This window comes from Bos grunniens, chromosome 12 (genome assembly GCF_055505025.1).
Source record: "Bos grunniens cultivar Pamir isolate PY7600 chromosome 12, Bosgru_T2T1.0, whole genome shotgun sequence".
Classification (NCBI taxonomy): domain Eukaryota; kingdom Metazoa; phylum Chordata; class Mammalia; order Artiodactyla; family Bovidae; genus Bos; species Bos grunniens.
In genome coordinates this window covers 32505824-32529773 of record NC_141176.1, presented here as the reverse complement: position 1 = coordinate 32529773, position 23950 = coordinate 32505824, and the positions used below count along the sequence as shown (strand labels likewise).

Genomic DNA, 23950 nt, shown 5'->3' with positions numbered 1-23950 from the left:
CCTCCTCCCCTTCTCCAGCTCTCTGAATGAGTGTGAAGCAGTGGCAGCTCTGTCAGATCCCTTTTCTTCTTTTCCATTTATTTTGTGCCTTTTAATGATAAAGAGAAAACAGCTTCTCCAGGTCTTGCCATGCTTGTGGAGGAGACAGGAAGTACAAGCAGATGGAGGCAGGCAGCCTTAAACACGCTGGACCTTTTGTTCTGTTCCTCTTCCTCCTGCTCTCTGTGTCCCCACTACCTCCTTCCTCGTCTGAAAACTGGTATTGACAACTACATAGTCACGTTCAGATAGGGCAGTACTTTGTAAACTGTAGAGCTCGTAGCAACATGAGTTGCTCCATGTTGCAATTACCAGGTCCGCCCCAGTCACAGGCAGCCTGCTGGGCCTGCATTGCGGCCCACCTGTCACCACCTCCCATCACTCGTGAGCTGGTACATGCCAGGTGGTCCTTCTCATACTCATACCTTCTTTTCTCTTGGACTATTATCATAAATCAGAAGGTATCCTTAATTGTGGCAGATCAGGTTAACAGCAGCGCTGGAGACAGTTTTAAGAGGAATGACAACCACAGAAGAATCACATCCAACCACATCCTCTTGAAAGTGCCTGGATGGGTCTTCAGGATTTGGACAAGGGTCCTGACTGAGCATTGTCTCCTGCAGATGGATGGCATTTCCACTGTATCACCACACAAAGTGGCTTTCGTAGGCGCATATAGAAAGCCAGGCAGACGTTTTACCAGTTTTTATGGGAGAATGCATCCTGGCTCGTTTGTTCATGACTGGGGCCCTGCACAAGCAAGTTCTCTCCCTAATGATTTTCAGTGTTTCTGCTGTCAGGAGGGAAGACACGTGTGGATACAAGGATGACTGACTTCCTAGTTGTTTTTGTTTGTTGGTTTTTTGAAAACTACCGCTCTAATTGATGGGAAGGTAGGGGTGCATTTGGAATATTTTTACCCTTTGATTACTATTATTTTTTGTTTACATCTATAAGGGTGAAGTAGGGATCTCTGTTTTGGAGCCAGACAGGATAAAATTTTCCTGAAATGCCCTATGAGGCAAAGCCCTCAGATCACATCAGTAGGATATATTATTATTTTAAGGAGATGGAAGAAGGCTGTGTGGCGACCAGCTGCATTTAGTATTCCCGACAGCGAGGGGCTGGGCTGTGACCCCTGGTCTGAGTCCAGGGGTGAGAAGTGGGCAAGTTGGTCCGTGTTTCTGTTTTTCATCAGCCCATCAGTGGGCCCTCCCAGGATGGACCAGAAAGCATCCAGCTGCTGAGTTAGCTGAAGTGACATTTTCTGAAGATCTCACTATTAATAGGAGTGTATTAAAACATATGTAAGTTATGTTAATATAAAAATAGCCAGATATATCTGCTGAGGACTAAGAGGGTGGTGAAACAGTTTGAAAGAATACTGTTAGAAACCTGGAGGTAAATACGGAGAAACAGATAAAAAGGAGTTGAAGTTGAAGTTCTTGGTGGGTAGGGAAGGGTTGATGCCTTCAATTTTTTCTTCATTGTTTTTCTTCTTTATGGAAAGGATTTCTTTTTAATTTTTATGTATTCAAAACTATCAACCATTTAAGAACATTTTTAAAATTTGTCCCCCAATTTTGAAGTTTTATGCCTCTAAAGCTGTTCCTTTCCCAGAGTCACATATGTGGGATATATAGATTTTCAGAATATAGTGGGGTGATGACCTCTCAAATTTCTTCCTTTTTTTCCCACCAGGAAAGCGATAGAAGAGCTGCTGAAAGAGGCAAAACGTGGGAAAACAAGAGCAGAAACAATGGGACCAATGGGCTGGTAAGTACTTGAGTCATCATCCTAAAAATTTAAAGATATGTAAATATACATTAAAGAGAAAAGTTTGCATTAGCATGCAGAGGGAATGTAGAACCATGGGTGTAGAGGCGATCACCCAGAGACAGGTGGTGGAGGAAGAACACTGCTGAGTGCTGTGGCCAAGGAACAGTGGGCAGAGGGGTGCGGGCCAAGAACACCTGTCATGGTGTCAACACCCTCCCGCCCATAAGTCCCCGAGAGATGGGTCGACCCGGCTGTGCCTGAGGCCACCAGAGTGCGAGTAATATTACGTCTGTGTTCGTTGTTTAAGAATTTCTGACTTAATTATAGTCCTCAATAAATTAAAATTTACTTGTAAAAATTCTAATTTTAAGTATTTTGGTTTTGTGACAATTCAGCTGTGTACAACAAAAGTTTAACCTTTGCATTTTTTTTTTTTTAACTAAACAGAGCTTGTTAAAACTTAATATAAACAAAGGAAGAATTTAACCTTAAAAACCACGTCTACTCTTCTAAGTGTTACTTTAGCAATAGCATTTGCATCCAATAAATATGCTGACTTAGATGTTTTATCTACAATTTAAAATTCACTCTAATGGAGTGCTGTTAAACAGTGTAAAATGTAAAAATGGGATGGGAGTACAAGCTAGGTGTCTATGGATTTGACTCTTACAAGAACAGGGCCTACATCAGATACAAACCAAGGTTAAAGTCAAAGAAACGGAGGGAAAAGGCAATTCGTAAAAATCAAGCAACATAAAATAAATGGACCTAAATGTGCCATATAGTAGACAGCTTAGCCACACACAGAGGAACTATTTCAGGTGATCTGTAAAACTTGACTGTATTTCCAAAAAACAGACAAGAACTAGAAAGAAACTTTAAATTGTTTCTCTAGTCATCACATTGTTAGTAATAATGTTGATACTGTTATTCTGAAAATACTCTATAGTAGGATAAAGCGAGTAAGTAAATATTTGTTATAGATACTAAGGTTTTTAGTATAAAAGCTACAAATATAAAATTAAAGACATAAAAATCCATAACCCTAAATTTTAATTGGTAATACCATTATGAAGTTGTACTAGATTTTCACTTTAGAAGAGAAAGAAAGGGCTTCCCTGATGGCCTAGTGGTGAAGAATCCACCTGCCAATGCAGAGGACACGGATTCGATCCCAGGTCCAGGAAGATCCCACGTGCCATGGGGTAGCTAAGCTGGTGCACTGTAGCTCTGAGCCCACTCCCTAGAGCCCAGGAGCCACAACTACTGAAGCCCATCACCCTGGAACCTGAGTTCCACAACAGGAGAAGCCATGGCAATGAGGAGCCCGTGCACTGCAACTCAAGGGTAGCCCCTTTTTGCCACAACTGGAGAAAACCCACACGTAGTAACAAACACCCAACGCAGCCATAAATAAATAATGTAAAAAAGAGAGAGAGGAATAAGCTTTTCTAACTCTGTCCACAGAAAAGCCCTAGAAACAATGACCTTCCACTCAGTAGCAGTGAGTACCCCCCAGTACCCGGAGATGGCATATAATACTACAGTGGTGTATACAAGGCCACTGTATACAAGGCTCACTGACAGGAGCCAGAGATCCTTAGAGAAATAACTGGCTGCAGATCCGAGGCTGAGCCTGCACGCGAGCTGGCACAGCCTCCTCACAGCCTCCAGCACCACCCGCACTCCCTGTGCCAACTGCACATTCAGGGAGTTCCCAGAGCAACCCTCAGCCTCAGTGATCTGCTAGAAAAACTCATGTAATTCACAGAAAGCTATTATACTTACGGTTACAGTTTATTACAAGGAAAGCATACAGATTAAAATCTGCCAAAGTAAGAAATGCAAAGGGCATGGTCTGGGGAGGTTCCAGACACAGAGTTGCTATTGCCCACCCCCCATGGAGTCAGGACAGTTACCACGACCCCCCAACCCTACGACCAGCATCAACCTATGGCAGTGTACTTGGCATTCTGCCAACCAGGGAAGCGACCCTGAGCCTCAGGTGTCCAAAGTTTTCACTGGAGTTCCTCTCTGTAGGATGATTGATAGATTGCTCACATGACTGATTTCAGTCTCTTGCCCACCAGTGCCCCAGTAACCCAGATCCCCACCCTGAATCATGTAGACTGTCTCTCTGGCATGGGCAGCCCTCACGGTCAGGTGTGGCCAGCTCCACCCCAAGCAGAGACGATTCTATCAGGTATGACGTTGCCTCCCAGAATTGATATTACCTCCCAGAAGCCAGGGCAAAGTCCAGACCACTCTGTGGGCAAGACCACTGTTTACTGTGCAGTCAGGACACACATAAAGCCGAGCCAGAAAACCTTATCATATCAGAAAGTAAAACTTTCAAAGACTACAGTAGTCAGGTCAGAAAGACTGGGAACCAACTTGAAAGGCCTCCTGGTAATTGAATCATCAAAAAAATAAAGCTGTAGTGGCAGAGATACCTAAAACATGTCACAATCCATAAGGTCATAACAGTAATCACATCAGGAAACTCAGTGGTCCCTGTTGGACGATGCTAAGGAACCGAATCATTGTTTGTATAACTGATAAGCAATGAGAAAGAAACAAGTATTTATCCTTTTGCTTGTACAAATTATACATCAAAGTTATATAACAACTGATGAAAGAAAACTTCTTTATAGAATTGCAACTGTTAAATGTGGGACTGCAGAATAAGATTATCATCATTTGTATTCTCAACAACTCCATCATAAGACAATCTAATTTAAGAACAGACAAAAGATTTGAATAAACATTTCACCAAAAATGATATCAAATTGGCCAATATCTTTTCATTGGCATATGAAAAGATCCTCAAATCAGTTACTAGGAAAATGCAAATTAAAACCACAGTTTTTCACTACAAATGCACTAGACTGACTAAAATTTAAAAAGACGGACAGCAGCAGGTAAAGAGGAGGATCTGGAATAACTAGAATGCTCACACATTGTTGGCAGAAATGTAAAGTCATACAGCCACTTGGAAAACAACTGGCAGTTTCTTACAATACGCACTCACAGAATTATTCTTCTAACCGCTGACCAGAGGATTGACAATGTAAGCCCACACACAAATCTGTCCAGTAATGTCCACGGCAGTTTTACTCGTGATAGCTCAAAACTGGAAACAGCCCACATGCCCATCAGCTGATGTGTGGGCACACCCTGGTGATGCCCATACATTCCATACTAGTCAGTAACACAAAGGAGCAGAGCTGCTGATAACACTGCGTGGATGAGTCTCAGACGCACTGCGCTCATGAAAGAAACCAGACTCAATACATGACACCGTGTGAGATTCCATTTATATGACCCGGAGAAAAGCCAGAAAAAGCCAGACCCAGAGGGACAGAACCCACTCATCGCTTGCCAAGAGGTGGGGGCCAAAGGACTGCATTTACTGCCCAGCTTTTCTGGGTGATGGAAGTGTTCTGCATCTTGATTGTTGTGATTATAACATGACTACACACATTCGTCAAGACTCATCACGCTGTTTACTTAAAAGGATAAATGTGATTCTGTGTAAGCAGACAGTAAATATGTCTGCTTATACAGAAGACAGACGTATAAATTTATGATTTAAAAATTTGATTATTTAAATGATTTAAAAATAAAAAGAATGTCATTATTCTACAATCCCTAATGATAGACTGAATCTAGGCAAAGCTCTGTCTATGACTTGCTAAATCTATCAGATGAGAAGCTGATGGGGAACCTTCTGATGAGTGGGTCAGGCTGATGACACTGGACTCATGCATCGATCCTTATACCACAGAAAGGTGCAATAGGAAGAGAGTACCACCACTTATGAGACATCCTTGTAAAGAACCTGAATCTGATCAAGTCTCTAGTGAGAACTACTAGTTGGCAGGAAATAGAGGTCAGAGGAACATACTCAATGACTGTAGAGATAAAATTACAGAAATGAAAAATATGAGGAATTCTACAGGACAAACAAACCAGTTTCTTAAACAAATGAATTCCATGGCAAAAAGGGAGGAGGAGTACCCCATGAATTAATAGATCTGAGACAGCTCTAAGTGTAACCTTGTCTGCATTCTTATCCAGACTCATTGAAACAAAGGTATGTAATGATAGAAGGAATTGATGTGGACTTCTGTTTAGCTGTGATTATAGTACTGCTATTATTTTTTTAAGCTGTTATCTTTCAGAAATCCATTCTTACGTTTTTATGGATGCAGTGATATAATGAACTGCAAAGATCAAGTGTGGATCAATCTGTATGTATGTAATCATTATAGCAGATACCCAAAAGGAGCAACTGGTCAACTACTGGTGGGCGGTGGTCTGCTTTTCTAAGCATCTAGAAGGTTTTTACATTTGCTCTAAAATTTAAAATAGAATTAGAGCAAGTGACACTCTTTTTTTCCTCTTGGATATTCCGTAAGAGAGATCTCAAGTGAGGCAGTTGAGCTGTTGCCAGAAAGAGATTGCTGAACTAGAGAAAATGCAAGTGGGATGAACTTTTTTTATATCATAAAGAAAGAAACCATTTGGTGCTATGTACTTCCTTGGACATATTTCAGCAAAAAGAATCTCTTGAGAAGCTGTTCTTGACAGACGCCTTAGAGAAACTGAAGTATTGGCCCGTGTGACTTCCTTTCAGTCAACATAAAGGAATTTATAAGCACAAATTTCAGAAATTTGCTCAGCTTCACGTTCTACAAAGCTGTATTTATTTGGTCCCATTCACTTTGGCTGATCCTAGCCCAGTGTAATAATCGAGTCCAATGCCCGGGTAACTTCCGCCTTAGACATGGAGAGGCTTGTACTTTGCTACAAAAAGTCCCAAAGGTTGGATTTGACAGAAAACGATTCTCCAGTTTTCATAACGCAGTTGTTTTAAAGGGAATGATATTTTGGGTGCTTTTCTGTTTGGCTTGGGGTCAATCTGGTGACATGGGTGAGCACTCCTACATTTTCTGATATTTTATGTCAGTAGCGAATCATTTCCCCGGCCTTGAGCCAGTCACGCGGTGTCTTTATTCATTTAAACGTCTGAGGGGACCAGCACTGCCCCTCCTCGTCCTGCGCCCAGTGGTTGTCGTCTGTTAGCACACAGGACGCTGGGCATCCCGCCCCTGCCTCCCGCGTTCACCCCGCTTCCTGCCCGGTTAGGAAAGTGGGTGGGGAGCCCCGAAGGAGCCACCGTCAGCTCACATGGTAGCGGAGACGACCTATATGGCTGAGGGAGCAGGGGCCCAGGGGCCGTGCCCTGTCGTACGTTCCAGAGCCCCCGCTGCTCACACCCCTGCTCTGACCCTCTCCTTGTCCCACCTTCTGTCCCTCCTGGCCATCGCCTCAAACACAGGCAGCCTGGGATGTATTTTTGCTGCAGGACCTAGCATAATGCCTTACACATGAAAAAGCCTCAGATTTTTAGAAATCAATACTGCAGATACAGATGCACATATGTGTTGGCTAGTCATTACTTTTAGGTGTAGTGTTGGAGGCGGAGTGTATTGAAAACCTACCTCATTACAGAAAAGCTGTCAGCACACTGGTCGCCAGGGCTGCTCCCTTTGGGACAGATGCACAGAAGATGGTATGTGGCGTTGGGTAGGCTCGGAACACCAGCCCTGTGGGAGCCCAGGTGAGTCTGACACAGACAAGGACAGGGGCACAGAACACCCTGGACACACATGACTTGGAGATCTATGAAGTGCATCAGGCCATGGGAGATAATGGTGGTTCTTTCTCTGTTTAGGGAAGCAGGGCCTTGGGGTCAGGGAGGCGTGCTCCATGCATTGTACCCTGATCCAGTCCTTTGTTTTGCTGCCAAAGCCCTTCCCATACAGCATTTTATTTTCCATTCTGCACCTCCTTTGCATGCTCTCAGATGTACGTCTGAGGTAACAGCCACAGAAAGAAGCCCAGCTACAATCCCCACAGCCCAAGGAGCCAGGTGATCCTGGATCTTGAGCCTGCAGTTGGTAACAACTCAGCTCGTCTAAGGCGCCACAGTCACCATAACCACCCACGGTGCCACAGGTGCTAATCTGGCAATCGAATGCCTCAGTCACCTGAGAAGTTCTTGTAGAGTGTTATAATCCCTATAGCTGCACTGCTCATCCTTAATTACTCTGCATTACTCGCAAGCATACAAAGAAAAGTGCAGAATGGAAGATAAAATGCTGTGTGCCTGCATGGGAAGGGCTTTGGCAGCAAAACAAAGGACGGGATCAGGGTACAATGCATGGAGCCCGCCTCCCTGATCCCAAGGCTCTGCTTCCCTAAACAGAGGAAGAACCACCATCATCTCCCCCGGCCTGACGCATTCGCAGATCTCCAAGTCACGTGTGTCCAGGGTGTTCTGTGCCCTCTCCTTGTCTGTGTCAGACTCACCTGGGCTCCCGCACGGCCAGCGTCTCGAGCCCACCCGACGCCACATACTATCAGCTTCTATGCATCTGTCCTGAAGGGAGGACCCCCCTGCTGGCTACTAACTGGGGTTGTGCCGGAAGGATGGACTCTGGAGTCAGAGCCCTGGTTCCCGTCCAGGCTCCATACCCTCCCAGCTCAGGACCCACAAGCGTGCAGCCTCCTGTGCATCTGTCAGAGAGGCGATGGCAGGAGAGACGGAGGGAGGCGACGCTGGTGACAGGAATTACCCTTCAGCATGGTCTGCACCCTCCTGGTTCTCACTGGCGAGTGGTCACGTACCACTTATTCAATGGGTCACATTCATGAAAGTCTTTTAGAAATTGACATGGCAGCTCTACGTCTGCAGAGTGTTGGATATTACTACCTCTGTCCAAAGTATTAAAATCAGAAAGAAAAAAAAAAAAAAAGCATTTATCTTCCCCCTGCTGTTCTCTGCACTTGTTTGAAACAAGGCTGTCATGAAAAACAAAACAAAACAATCATGAAAAACAGTTGACTGTTTTTCATGAGTGGAGTCTGATTACTGCCAGGAGAAAGTGCCTCATTTTTGTGAAGGACGTTCCATAGCACGCCTACTTGGGAAATGGGGAGAGCAGGCTGAAGAGCTGACACTCCTGGCCTCAGTCCATCTCAGTCTCTGCCAGGGCAGGCGAGACCCCTCCTCTCAGGCTCTGCATCAGCAGCTTTGAAAGCAGAAGGAAGTTGCTTCACTTTTTGGTTTAACATGGATAGAACGCCAGGTCTTGAGTCTGACACTGCTGTCATGGGTACTTTCTAAAGCAGTTTTAACGCATCTCATTCTATTTATAGAATTTCATATCCATTTATGTTGTTAGCACCTTAAATCTGGCTCTCCCCATGTGAGCTAGTATAACTTTCTAAAATCAAAAATGAACCAAAAATAAGAGTAAACAGCCAGGGTGAGAAGGTTGACATTGTGGGGTCACAGCTCCGCAGCTGCACACCCCGTGGCCCCCACCCTCATCCCCGGCACAGCCAGTGACAGAGCCGCTGCAGACGCGCCCAGCAGCCAGGCCTGCGCCCACGCCCCAGGGCTCACGCTTTCCCCACAAAGCTGACATGGAAGAGGCTTCAGGACAGTTGAGGATCTAAGACTAGCGTATTGTGTCATCTCAAATACAGAAAAAAGTGGCACTAAAAGAGAGCTGAGACACAAGAAGTCAGAGAGCAATGAAATAATTTCCTAATGTGGTGAAGGAGAGAACGGTCATTTTCCAAAGGGTCAACAAACGTAGAGAACATGAGACACTCCAAACAGGAAGGGCCCTTTGAGATCACACATCACTCCAGCCTCCAGTGTTATTGTATCTGAGGAGTACCTATAGATGGAGTTTACGGGTCATTAGGAAATGCAGATAACAAGCTCAGAGGTCATGCCCACTGGCCCACTGGCTCTGACATCAGTGGAGAATTGAGGTGTCCTGGAGAGTGAAGCTTGCAGATATAGAAGCTTAACCATTTTAAGCACCAAAACTTTAAAACTGTAACCATTTTTATGAACATTTCTGTAAAATATCTTATTTTTTTCTTGATGGCTCAAGGTTTTTTTTTTTTAATAATTTTTTTTTCATTGAGAGACATCAGATATTCTGCTATGTTCTTAATTAACTTACTATCTCAGGTGATTTGAGACTTAGTTGTCTTGAGTTTCCACCCTGGACAAATCCTGAATATATGAATTTGAGTGCTATATATATTCTCTTTCATAAAAGGAGAATGAACAGTAATAACATTACTTTACATTATTACTATAATGAATAGTAATAAGAAGGGTCCACAGTCCCTTGTTTAAAGCCCTCAGATCCAGATAAGTTTCTTAGAAAGGTACCATAGCACAGACAGCGTGCACGACAAGTACCCCCATGGTATGTGTTCAGCACACAGTCATGTCCCCAGCAAAGCAAATGAATGTTACGCCAAAGGGGACACATACTAGAAATAAGTGCCCAGTGTCAGATTAGGTCAGGTCTGGCTGCCAAATAAGTTGTGTCCAAAAAAGGAACTTGGTTTTCAAATTTTGGAATCATGCATAAGAAATCACAGACCCACAGGTACCATTTATCAGGAATTTGCTCTATGCCAGGCACTGTGCTAAGTGCTTCGTGGGTTATCTCACTCAACTCCTGCAGTAGATGGGTGATTCTGTTAACAAATAGAAAACTGAAGCACAGAGGTATCTGGTAACTCTCAGGATCCCAGAGCCAGTGAAGCCGAAGGGCTAGGGTATGCACCAGAGCAAACCTCCACTGAGTGCCTGTTACCTACCAGGCATTGTTGCGAGTGCACATTCAGCCTCCACCAACCTGCCCTCTAACTCGGTCACTATGATGGTCCCCATTTAACAGAGAATGGGCAACAGGGAGATGATCTGACATGCCCAAGGTCCAGTCTGATAGTATGACCCCAGAGCACATGTGTGCACCGTGTTGTATGAGTTCGTTGCAGAAGAAAAACTGGTGATGAGATTCAGCAAAATTAATTACTATGTTACAGACCAGAGCTCAAGGCCGAGAGAGAGGTTCAAGTTTTCACTGTGTGCGGTTTTTGTTTGTGTAGCCAAATGAAAGATTGGCTACACCTGAAAAACAAATACTGCATATGTAAATATGTGTCAACATGTAAATTAATGATATGATCAGTGACATCCTTCCTCCTGGGTGAACTTGAATCATGAAGCCCCTGAAATGTACATGGCCCAGAAGTTCGCCTGGAGGGGAGATGTGTGGCCAGAGCTCCCTGGCAAAGCAGGGTTCTGAAACAGAAAGTCCTTAGTTAGCAACTGAGTTTTTCAGAGGGTAAAAGGTGGTTATTGCATTTTAATAGACTCTTTAGATTATTATTTTTTATTTCTAGGGTAGATCATGTAGATCCAGTATTCAGGGTATAGCAGGAGATACTTTTTTTGTTCCTCACAGAGGGATTTACCCTTATTCTTTGATATTTAAAAGCAGGCCACCATAAACATAAACCTGCATTTTGAGTTAACGCCTAGTCAAATCAGGTGTTATGGTAAAGGGGATAAATGACTCAGGAATTTAAAAAAGGAATTAAATGACTCGGGTGATGTGTGTTGTGGTCAGTACCTGTACACACATTGTGTGTATTCCTTGGCTTAATTAGTCCCAGCCTGGAAGACAGGGTCAAGGTCTAAAGACAGGGTCCAGCCAGTCTGTCTGGGAATCTCAGTGTCCTGGGTTTTCCCCCTTGTACTCGGAGTTTACACTAGGTGGCATGCAAGGAAAGCTGAACAAATTCAGAAACTTGACTCCGGGGAAGCAAGATTCTTTGGCACAGGCCCTGATGGGAGGGTTCGGCTCTGGAGTCCACATTTGATTTGTGGTTGTTCTCTCTTTGCCCCCAGGATGAAGTGTCCTCTTGCCGGGACAAATAAAAGATTTCTAATTAACACAATTAAGAACACCCTGCCCTCCCACAAAGAGCAAGACCATGAACAAAAAGAAGACAGCAAGGAACCGGCGAAAAGCCAGAGCCAGAAGGAGGAAGGGCGCCAGAAGCACCGGTCTCACCCATACAAGCACAGTGTCCACACCCGGCGCTCGCCGCCCGGGAAGCGGGGGAAGCGGGGTGGCCACGAGAAATCGCAGTCGCGGTCCAGCAAGCGGTGAGGTGGGGGCCCGGGGCCCAGCGAGACCCTCCCAGCGCCCGGGCCTGGGGTGGTGCGGAGACACCAGGACGGGTTTACAGCAGGGCCTCCGTCCTGACGGCGGACAGTCACCCGAGGCTCCACGAAGGAAGGAGCACAGCGACCTCCCGGCAGGTTTAAGCGGCTTCGGCGGTGTAATATACATTCGTCTGGGTTTTCTTCTGTCTTGTTTGGAAGTTGGTTTCAAAATAAATCTAGAACTTACAAGTTTTTGGAGATTATTAAAACTAGTTCCAGTTTTTGTTTTTGTTTTTTGATGTGTTGCACTTGTGGTCTTTTCTCAGAATTTCTCAAAACAGGAGGATACTTGTCGATCCTATACTTTTTAGGGGTGATGATTTTAGAAACCTGGCCAGTGACCATATTTATGAAAAGCTGTAGCCCTTATTTACCCAGAAATTCTTGAGAGCTCTGCACCCATTGACCTTTAAATGAACAACGTAGGAAAATCTCAAAATCCTTTTGAATTTAGCGCCTCCCCCCACCATCAATAACCAGGGGTTAAAAAACTCTCTCTTCTTTCCTTGTGCATTTTCAAACTCATTCCTGAGATAGAACAGTATGTACGTTTTAAGTGGTGCTTTTAAAAGAACCTTCAAAAGTTAAAATTCCTATTATTTTCGTGCTATGTCTTATTTAGCTAAAGACGTACGATGCCACTCTTAGGTGTTGTACAGTTGTTTCAGAAATCTGAATTTTAAATAAAAGTGTGTTTACAATGCTTTTTTTCTGTTTTTTTCAATATCAGTGTGGCTCTGGTTTTAACATACAATTATCATTACTCACACCTGTATCCTTCCTTTTATACTCAGAAAAATGTCACCAAGCACGCTCTTCCCCCATCCACGAAAGGAAGAAGAATCTCTGTTCACACCACCCCCACCTCCCAAAGCGTCCGAGCTTATGCCTGGCTGCTCCCAGATAATCACTTGACGCAGCCCTGCTCCCTGCTTCCCAGCAGCAGGAAAAAACCCTTTCTAAGTGCTAGAAAGGAGACCGTCCGCAAAGTCAGCTTCAGGGTGTTCAACAGAACCACTCTGCCCCCGCCGCAGAGCCGCCCGCCACACCTGTTCAGCCTGCTCTGAGTCCAAAGCTTGGGGCTTAGACCCAAAGCTTCTGCACAGCCCTGTTCCCCAAGAACCCAGCCTCACCCCCATGACTTTGTACAAACACCCTTTCCTCTCAAACACTGAAAAGGGACCGTTTGGTTCATATGACTTTATCCAAGTCCAGTTACACATTAGCCTGTATCATTTGTGCTAAATTTGAAATGTTTTGTATTTAAACATCTATTAGAGACAGCACAGAGTTGTGGTTTTTAAACACTGCTAAGGGAGAAGGCGATGGCACCCCACTCCAGTACTCTTGCCTGGAAAATCCCATGGACGGAGGAGCCTGGTAGGCTGCAGTCCATGGGGTCGCTAAGAGTTGGACACGACTGAGCGACTTCACTTTCACTTTTCACTTTCATGCATTGGAGGAGGAAATGGCAACCCACTCCAGTGTTCTTGCCTAGAGAACCCCAGGGACTGCGGGGCCTGGTGGGCTGCCGTCTATGGGGTCGCACAGAGTCGGACACGACTGAAACGACTTAGCAATTAAGTAAAAGTTGAACTCTCTCATTTGTCTACGTGCCCTGAATTTAGAGCACACTGGCAAGCTCATTATTCTGAAAAAGGGGATGATCACAATAAGCATGTTCTTCCCCTCGACAGTAAAGGAAGTGCTTCAGCCTCATCACACTTATCTTTCTCAGACAGCTGTGTTAAAGGACAAGCATTCCTCAAAACCATTTTCCCCTTAAAAACCTCCACCCCACTTCAGAAATTTTTATTAGAGTCTTTAAAACTTTCATCAGGGCTTCCCAGGTGGCTCAGTGGCTAAAGAATCTGTCTGTAATGCAGGAGATGCAGGTTTGATCCCTGGTTTGGGAAGATCCCCTGGAGAAGGGCATGGCAACCCACTCCAGTGTTCTTGCCTAGAGAATCCCATGGGCAGAGGAGCCTGGAGGGCTACAGTCCATGGGGTCGAAAAAGAGTCAGACACAACTGAGTGACTAACACTTTGACTTTTCACTTTTCTCTGAAAAACCTATACACCTATGCTTTGACCTCTGATGGGCAAAATAGATCTCAGAGCTGAGAGGTTGTTCCTGGGTTATAATCCTGAATTCAGCTTGAATAAAATTTTTCATTTCTTTTCTAGATTGATTTTTTTAATTTTTTTAAAATTTATTTTTAGTTGGAGGATAATGCTTTACAATACTGTGATGGCTTCTGCCATACAACAACATTAATCAGCCGTAAGTATACACGTGTTTTCCCTCTTGAACCTCCCTGTCACCCCCTATACCATCCCAGATTGTTGACAATAAGCATACAATCCAATTCAACTGCAATTTTAAAACCTAGCAAGTTTTAACAAGTTTTCTCTAAAATTTAGATGGGACTGCAAAGGACCTAGAGTAACCAAAACCATTTTGGAAAAAAAACAACGCTGGAGGACTTGCTCTATCTCACTTCGAGGCTTATTATAAATTTACAGTAATTTGGAGAATGTGGCATTGACATCAAAATGGACAAACAAATCACTGGAACAGATGGAGAGTCCAGAAACCGACTGCACATGTATGTTACAATGACTTTTGACAAAAGCAAAAAAGTAAGTTGGTGGGGGGTGGACTTCTAGGATGACAGGATGAGGACTTCTGCAGAGGGGCTCCCAGTGAAAACTATCTAAGAAACAATTATTTAAAGTCTCCAGAAATGATACTAAGGGCACTGCAGCACATACACTTTTTTTTATAAGTCAACAAAGATATAGTAATAGTGATAGTCTGGTTTTTTAATCACACCCACTCCCTCCCCTCTCCCAGTTCAGTGGCACAGAAACCCCACTCCAGACTTGCGTGGCCTGGAACACAAATCTCGCTCTGCCCCCAGCATGTAGGCTGTTCTCCCAGAGGGCGGGATGCCAGCATTTCTCATCGTGTCCCCAGACACCCGTTGTTGAGACTAAGTTCCGAGCAAGAGTGGCCAGGAGATGAGGCTGCCTCCTCCCATCTGGTTCCCACTGGGACACAGACTCTATCGGTCACAAAGCCACTGGGAGTTCTGAGTCCCTGATCACCCTCGCCCCGGCTCATGAGACAGTGGTTCCACGTCAAGAAGACCTGAAGCCACTGCACCCACCTCTGCCTCCTGCTCAGTTCCTAAGGTGGGGGTATAACAGATAGAAGCACATCACTGTCCATATACCACTTCCCAGTTCCAGAGCCCTGGCTCAGAGATTTTTCTGGAGGAGGAAGCAGGCTATAAACAAATAGCTCCTAGCCTCTTCCCAGAGAAACTGACTTTGTTTGCCAAAGAACATGGAGAAGTTCGCGCGTAATGATGCATTCAAAAACTGGAGATTGTGGTGAGAAATAAGAGGATATTGGTAGATTTGTTGAAGACAGAGGCTAAACTGAAGACTCTTAGTTTGCTGTAGAGAACTTGGGGTGGGAGCGGGGCGCTGGGAGTAGCTGTCCTAGGATAATAACAAATATCAAACACTGATCTCAGGAACTATTTGGTTTAGTCTCTGGAACAACTGATGCCTTAGAGCATTGTTGAAAACAATAGAGCAATTATCCTACAAGTTGTGGAGCTTAACAGCTAGGTGCAATCAGGGGAAAAGACCGCCAAAAAGAAGCCCTGCCAATGCACTGTCATCCAGGGCAGCTGGGCACACCCAAGGCTGCACACCATTGGTTGAGAAGCAACATCAAAGGTTTAACACTCCATGTGTTTGTGTAAAATAGACTTCACTGAAATAAAAGTCACTAAACAAGCAATGGAGAAGGAAATGGCAACCCACTCCAGTATTCTTGCCTGGAGAATTCCATGGATGGAGGAGCCTGGTGGGCTACAGGCCACGGGGTCGCAAAGAGTCGGACACGACTGAGTGACTTCACTTCACTTTCACTTAAGCAATCAAGTAAATGGAAGCGGGGACCACAACCCAGAATTTCTATCCTAAACTATCTAAAATGTCCAGTTTCCAACAAAATGTATGAGACATACAAAGAAACAGAAAAACATGACTTACACATGGTGGGGGGGGGTGGGTGGGGGAAGCCGACAACACAAATTGCCTGTGAGAGTGACCAGATGTTGGATTTAACAGTTAATGGAGACTTCAAGTAGTTATAAATACAGTATGTTCAAATAACTAGTGGAAACCATGGTTTACAAAATAAAGGAAGGTATGCTGACAATGTTACATCAAATAGCTCGTACCAATAAAGAGATACAAACTTTTAAAGAACCAAATAAAAATTCTGGACTTAAAAAGTACAATTGAAATGAAAAATTAACTAGAGAGGCCCAAATTCTTGCAGAACAATTTACAAACCTGAAGTTGACAGAGACTTTGCAAGCCAAAGAACAAAGAGGAAAAAAAGAATGAAGAAAAATGAACAGAGCCTCAAGAAATGTGGAATGCCATTAAGTACATCAAGATACATGTAAGAGAAATATCAGAAAAGGAGAAAGAAAACATATGTGAAGATATAATGGTTGAAATCATTCCTAATTTATTGAAAACACTAATCTACACATTCAGAAAGCTCCACAAATTCCACAAAGAAATCCACAGATAGACATGTGACAGTTTGAAAAAAAAGGCTAAAAGGCAAATACAAGGTGAAAATCTTGAGGTGGCAAGAGAAAAAAGACTTTCCATTTGTAAGAAATTCAATAAAGATTAGCAATTGACTTCTCATCAGCAACAGTAGAGGGCAAAAAGCAATGGGATAACATAATCCAAAGGAAAAAAAAAAAAACCTGTCAATCAAGAATCTGATATAGCAAAGCTATCTTTTAAAAAACAAAAAAAAAGACAAAACAAAGACATTACCCAATAAACAAAAACTTAGGATGGTCGGAGGATATAAATCTTGGCCCAAATAAAAATTTTCAAGTAACTCAAAAAAAAAAATTGAGTTTGTTTTTGGCGCACACAGTATAATTTTTTCACCAAAAGCAGTGACCCCAGAGGGTAATTTGAATTCACATAAATAAACGAGCACTGGTAAATGTCACATAAACCAAGTAGAGAGTGCTTCACCTATTTTAACTAAAAAGTCTCAGTAAAAATGAAGGTTCAGTTCAGTTCAGTCGCTCAGTCGTGTCCAACTCTTTGCGACCCCATGAATCACAGCACACCAGGCCTCCCTGTCCATCACCAACTCCCAGAGTTCACTCAGACTCACATCCATCGAGTCAGTGATGCCATCCAGCCATCTCATCTTCTGTTGTCCCCTTTTCCTCCTGCCCCCAATCCCTCCCAGCATCAGAGTCTTTTCCAATTAGTCAACTCTTCACATGAGGTGGCCAAAGTACTGGAGTTTCAGCTTTAGCATCATTCCTTCCAAAGAACACTCAGGGCTGATCTCCTTCAGAATGGACTGGTTGGATCTCCTTGCAGTCCAAGGGACTCTCAAGAGTCTTCTCCAACACCACAGTTCAAAAGCATCAATTCTTCAGTGCTCAGCCTTCTTCACAGTCCAACTCTCACATCTATACATGACCACAGGAAAAACCATAGCCTTGACTAAACAGACCTTTGTTGGCAAAGTAATGTCTCTGCTTTTCAATATGCTATCTAGGTTGGTCATAACTTTCCTTCCAAGGAGTAAGCGTCTTTTAATTTCATGGCTGCAGTCACCATCTGCAGTGATTTTTGAGGGAGTGCATCTCATATGGAAAAGTTATGAAACTAATACATGACACATGAAACAGTGTGCTATTTTTATAAATCCAATGTTAAAACTTTTGTTGGGCTCGGAGGAGAGGTTATTTCAGGTAACTGAGAATTAGATGCATACTTTGTAATAGAGTGAATACTTTCCTATTCTGAGAATTGTTATGTTTTTAAATGGTTTGAAAAAATAAGACAACCAAGAGTATGCAAGAGAGACCATGTGGGCCTAGAGTCTAAAACATTTATATAGCTCTTTACAGAAACCATTTGCCAACCTCCATTTAAACATTTTAGCTTAAAATATGTATATATACATTTTATTCACTTACATAAGGGGGCTTCTCAGATGGCTCAGTGGTAAAGCATATGCCTTCAGTGTAAGAGATATGGGTTTGATTTGTGGATTGGGAAGATTCCCTGGAGAAGGAAATGGCAATCCACTTCAGTATTCTTGCCTGGGAAATCCCATGGACAGAGGAGCCCAGCAGGCTACAGTCCATGGGGTCACAAAAGAGACATGACTTTATGTAATTATAAAATATAGTAAAAATACATCTCTATTCTCCTCTCTTAAATTATTTGAAAAGCAATTGAATGAAACAATATGTATTTTTGATCCTGTAACATATAGAAGTGTAATAATTTTGCCAATAACAACATAGATGAGGTGAGTGAGCACACAGCTAGGTTGACCTAAAACAACAACATAAGAGTTGTTCTTGAATTCATAAGAATGAATCAAGAAAATCTGAAATGATCAATGGGAAGGTTGATATAACAAAAGCTATAAATATACTTTTAGTCAGCACCAGTGCCACGTGCTCAGTTCTGAGCACCAGACCAGGCAAACTTGGTCCCAAGAGCTGTAAAATGATGGGGTGTCAGGGGAGGCCTGAGAATGGGCATTTGCAGCCACTCCAAGGTAAAGTGGACCAGCACACACTCACCCATTCATTCCTGCAGGTCCTTGAATGCCCTGTACCCCTCCTGGGAAGAGACGTCTTACATAAACTGGGGGGGCTACTCTCCACAACGGGAGACAAGCTAGAGTCTGGGGTCCCCATAGACAAAGGGCACAAGATAATGAATGACACTGATGGCTGAGGACAAAACTCCCCAGACAGAGTGAGTCCACCTCCCTGAGGTGAAGCTCAAGGTCTGGGACCAGGGACGGATGGGATGAGCTGTCAGAGCAAGTCCAGTAATAGTCCATCTAAAACCCAGACACACATGACCCAAGGGAAAACAGTACCCTCGCCATCAGGGGGCCTTGTTGGGCACTGACTGCCCCTGTACAAGACCTGATTGGCTAGGGCCTTATTCGACCATCCAATCGGCCTGTAATACCCCCACTCTTGGCATAAAGAAACCCAGTGGGGAATGCAGGATGGTACAGATTGTTTTGTTGCTGTTTAGTCATTAAGTCATGCCCAACTCTTTGTGACCCCATAGACTGTAGCCCACCAGGCTCCTCTGTCCATGAAATTTCCCAGGCAAGAATACTGGAATGGGTTGCCATTTCCTTCTCTGGGGGATCTTTCTGACCCAAGGATCGAACCTGAGCCTCCTGGATCTCCTGCATTGGCAGGCAGATTCTTTACCACTGCATCACCAGGGAAGCCCCACAGGACCTCAGGGCAGTAATGAAGCCCCTGAAGAAACACATCCAACAGTCCCTAATCCCTACACCCTACTGGCCACTCTCCATCCACCAGGACCTGGTATTCTGTGTTAAGATTTATAAGATGCCTTCTGGGGCTTCCCTGGCAGTCCAGTGGTTAAAACTTTGCCTTCAGATGCAGGGGTTACAAGTTTGATCCCTGGCCATGGAACTAAGATCCCAAAATGCCTCTAGAACAACAACAACAAAAAAAAAAAACCTGAAAAAAAACAGATGCAATATTGTAACAAATTCAATAAAGACTTTAAAGATGATCCACATCCCCACCAAAAAAATCTTTTTTAAAAGCACTTAAAAAAAAAGACACACCTCCTATATTCCATTTGCCCCAAAGTCACACAGAATTTTTGCTTTTGAGTGGCAGGACCCAAAGACACAACAAAAACAATATTCCAGACAGTACTGCTCCAAGAATTCAAAAATTCCCTCATCATCTTTGGGGAAACAGCTAAAGGCCTAAAAGATCTACATCTGAAGGAGGGATCCCCTCCTCCAAAACGTAGACATCAGTCTGATCGCCAGGCCTACTAAGGAAGCTTCCGATAAAAAATACTGTAACCACCCCCAAACCACCTAGCCAATAAAGTGTATGAAGTGTCCAAGAAAAGGGTTCAGATATCACAAACCAGGATCACTCACCTGGCAGCATTCTCAACAGAAGGTCAGGGAAGCCCACCTTAGGAGACGGGAGACGCATATGTAGCCTCACCCCTCCTAGAATTAGAAAACTTCTTGGGGGTCTCCTGGGGATGGCAGCACCTGGATCCCCAGCCCTAGTCTAGTAGCTAAGCCTCTACTTGAAATGTTGAATGGAAAGGATGATGATCCTTCTAAATGGAAACCAGAATTCAAAGGGGCCTTTTGAGAATTGAAACAGCAATTCCTTCAGGCCCCCGTCCTGGCCCTCCCAGACTGAGCTACTTCAACAGAGATCCAGGAGGCCAGCAGCGGCCAGTTAATGACCACAGGAGATACTTCTTTCCCCAATTGCAGCTTGTCAAGTATAAGGGAGGCTCATCAAAGAACTCACTCCAGGAGGGAAGCCCTATATCATTGGTTAGCGGGGTCACAGTAACTCCTGGCATGAAAGGTATAGTCAGTGGGATTGTTGAAACATGCCTGACTCCCTTCTCCACCAAAGCCCCAGATAAGGACCATTCAGATCAGGGGGACATACCCTGGAGAAGACTGACATACTGATCTCATGCTGAGGGCAGCTGGCAATTTCAGGTATCTCTTGGTGCTAGTAAACACATTTTTTGAGTGGATAGAAGAATTCCCCGCTACAATTGAAACAGCAGCTGAAGCGGCTAAGGCAGTAGTAAGAGAGAGAATCCCCAGGTTTGGGCTCCCAGGATCCCTACAACAAATGATGGTCCAGGACTTGAATCTCAAGTGACAAAGGGGATGGCTGGACCTTCCTCTCAGCCCAGAGACCTCAATCAATAGAGAAAATAGATCAAATCAGATCTGGAAACAGGTGTTAGCCAAGCTATGTCAGGAAACTCTGACTGCCCTACTCCACATGCGGTCAGCTCCAGGTTAAGTGCCCTTGAACTTAATGGGAAATGAACTCCCATTTCCACAGCTGGAGAGAAAAGACACCTCAGTCCCCTTGGAATGGAACAACTCAAGTGTGCGCTCCAGTTAGGAGAAACCAGGAAAGCTCTCATGGAATATGGGACCCAGTTGTGCTTGCACTCACTGACCCAGCCCCAGCCTTCCAGCCAGGAGCCTAGGCGCATCTGAAAACCTGGAAAACCAGCAGCCCGCAAGCCCTGCTCACCCCTAAGTGGAGCAGACGCCACCTGGTGACCTTCACCACCCTCCCCGCTCTGAAGTCGCAGGGGCCACTCCATGGGGACACTATACTCTAGCTAAGAGGCCCCCAAGCCCCAGCCTCCAGAGAAACAAGCTGGGGCCACGGGCCCCTTAACCACTCGCGTGAACCATGCTCTGACCTGGAGCTTCTTTTCCGAAATACCACCAAAATGGGCCAGGGACACTCAGGTGCATCCAGCCCAAAGACCTGGAGTCCTGCCTTTTCAGGAGAATGTGACAGGTAACCACTGTTCTCTTGTTGATATCTGAGCATGTATTTTAAACCATCTCCTTTGTCTCCAAGAGGTTAGACAAATGGGAGTGGAGGGATTCATCACCAGCAAAGCCCATGCACAATTCCAGGAGAATAAAAGCAGAATCTGGGTAATAAAATCAAGTCTGACCTTTTCTTCTTTTCCTCAGTGCTGAGTCTAGTGTCGCTGGCTCACAGGCAGCCGCGGGCAGAGACCTCGAACCTGGCACTTCAGACCAGGGTTCCTGATGGGTAGTGGCTGCACTTACACCTGGGCTCAGAGCTGTGTGCAAAGAGCCCTGCCCACTCATTGCTGACCGGGACCCTATAAAGCAGCCCTGCCCACAGCCTACAGGAGAGCCTGTGCTCTGGACCAGGACCTCACACCTCTCTGTTCTCTGATCAGGGAATAAAGCTTTCCTTTGCTTCCGAATCTGACTCAGTCTCGTTCTGTTGACTCAAACAACACCAGGCAGGTGGCCCTCCTTGGGGCCAACTCGGAAGGTTCAGTGACACGTGCCTGCTCTTCCCACCTGGCAGCAGAGAGGAAGCACCCTCCCTTCCACTTCTGGGGTAGTGTGAGATGAAGCCACCTAAAACAGAAAATTTAAATAAGTACCAAAATCTCATAATATAATACCACAAAGTTCCAGGTTGCAGTAATAAATTACTCATTATATCAAGAACCAGGTAGGTCTCAAACTGAATGAAACAATCAATAGAGGACAATATCAAGATACCATCGGTAATAGAATTCTCACAGACGTGAAGCGAACATCATAAAAATGCCTCATTGATTATAAGCACCCTGATAGTGAATAAAATAGAGCAGCTCAACAGAGAAATAGAAGGTGTAAGCAAGAGCCAAATAGAAATTATAATAACCAAATTAAAATCTCAATAGAAGGGCTCTACAGCTGAGTGGAGAGCCCAGATGAAACAATCAGTGAACTGAGAGATAGAAATTACCCAAACAGAACAACAGAGAGAAAATTCTGAGGTGAAGAAATGAATCACCAACATATTGCTGGTGGGAATGAAGAATGATTTGGAATTTATATATAAAAATATATTTATATTTACATATATATATTACATGCAACTGCCATATAACCCAGTGATTGCATTTCTAAGTATTTAGCCTAGAGAAATGAAAACTTATGTTCTCACAAAAACCTGTACAAAAATATTTACAGCAGCTTTATTCATAATAGGGGCTTTCCTGGTGGCTCAGATGGTAAAGAATTTGACTGCAGTGTGGGAGACCCAGGTTCGACCCCTGGGTTGGAAAGATCCCCTAGAGAAGGGAATGGCAGTATTCTTGCTTGAAGAAGCCCATGGACAGAGGACCCTGGCAGGCTGAAGTCTATAGGGTCACAAAGAGTCAGACACGACTGAATGACTTTCACTTCAAGCAACAATAAGACCAGATGTCCTTCAATGAGTGAATGGTCAAACAAAAAGCAGTATACATCCACACCATGAAACACTACCCAGCAATGAACAAGAGCAAACTACAGATACATACCCTGGTTGAATCTCCAAGGAATTATGAATGGAAAATCCAATCCTAAAAGGTTGCATATTATGCCACTTATGTGACATTCTTGGAACGACAAAATTATAGGAATGGAGACTAGGTTAGTGGTTGGCAGCAGTTTTAAGGAAAGAGCGAGAGTGAGGAGAATAAAAGAGTGATGAGATATCCTCGTCGTGGTGATGGAAATGCCCCATGCCTTCACTGATGGATGCCCGTGTCCTAGTGGTGATACTGTCTAGGGTTTTGCAAGATGTTACCATTGGGAGAAACTGAGTAAAGGGTACAATAGACCCTCTCTGTATGAGATCTTACAACTGCATCTGAATTGATAATTACCCCAAAATGAAAAGTGTAAATGAATTAAAAAAAAAAAAAAAGACAAATCACTGACTAGGAGAGGTTATTTGAAATACAAAACAATATTCTTAAAGAATATTTTCATTAGATATATAACTGGGGGTTGACATTCTTTTTCCTTCAGCATTTTAAAGATGTGTTTTCACTATTTCTGACCTCATTGGTTCTGGTTAAGTCTGCACCCATGTGAATAATTTTCCTCAGTTCAGTTCAGTCCCTCAGTCATGTCCAACTCTTTGCAACCCCATGGACTGCAGCATGCCAGGCTTCCCTGTCCATCACCAACTCCTGGAGTTTACTCAGACTCTTGTCCATTGAGCCGGTGATGGCGTCCAACCATCTCATCCTGTCACCCCCTTCTCCTCCCACATTCAATCTTTCCCAGCATCAGGATCTTTTCCAATGAGTCAGTTCTTCGCATCCAGTGGCCAAAGTATTCGAGCTTCACCTTCAATATCAGTCCTTCCAATGAATATTCAGGACTGATTTCCTTTAGGATGGACTGGTTGGATCTCCTTGCAGTCCAAGGGACTCTCAAGAGTCTTCTCCAACACCACAGTTCAAAAGCATCAATTCTTCAACGCTCAGCTTTCTTTATGGTGCAAGAATACATGTACATACATATACATGACT

At 44.1% G+C, this 23950-nt stretch overlaps 1 protein-coding gene and 3 long non-coding RNA genes across 4 annotated transcripts in view; 2 read left to right on the top strand and 2 right to left on the bottom strand.

Annotated features, from left to right (window-relative positions):
* LOC147361628 (uncharacterized) overlaps window positions 1-21706 on the bottom strand; it is a 32045-nt gene extending 10339 nt beyond the window's left edge. Inside the window, exon 1 of the long non-coding RNA XR_015138162.1 lies at window positions 21572-21706. This is a non-coding gene — a long non-coding RNA (uncharacterized LOC147361628). The remainder of the gene's footprint in view (window positions 1-21571) is intronic.
* LOC147361630 (protein POLR1D-like) lies at window positions 1741-12147 on the top strand. The gene is made up of 2 exons (XM_086329613.1): window positions 1741-1815; window positions 11618-12147. Exons 1-2 carry the CDS (start codon window positions 1799-1801, stop codon window positions 11880-11882), a joined length of 282 nt encoding a protein of 93 aa, XP_086185739.1. The 5' UTR covers window positions 1741-1798; the 3' UTR covers window positions 11883-12147.
* On the bottom strand, window positions 11617-20325 carry LOC147361629 (uncharacterized). The gene is made up of 2 exons (XR_015138163.1): window positions 19986-20325; window positions 11617-17481 (listed from the first exon to the last, which is right to left on the bottom strand). It is a non-coding gene; the product is annotated as an uncharacterized LOC147361629 (long non-coding RNA).
* LOC147361627 (uncharacterized) lies at window positions 20325-21853 on the top strand. Its single transcript, XR_015138164.1, has 2 exons — window positions 20325-21408; window positions 21591-21853. It is a non-coding gene; the product is annotated as an uncharacterized LOC147361627 (long non-coding RNA).
* The last annotated feature ends 2097 nt before the right edge of the window (window positions 21854-23950 follow it).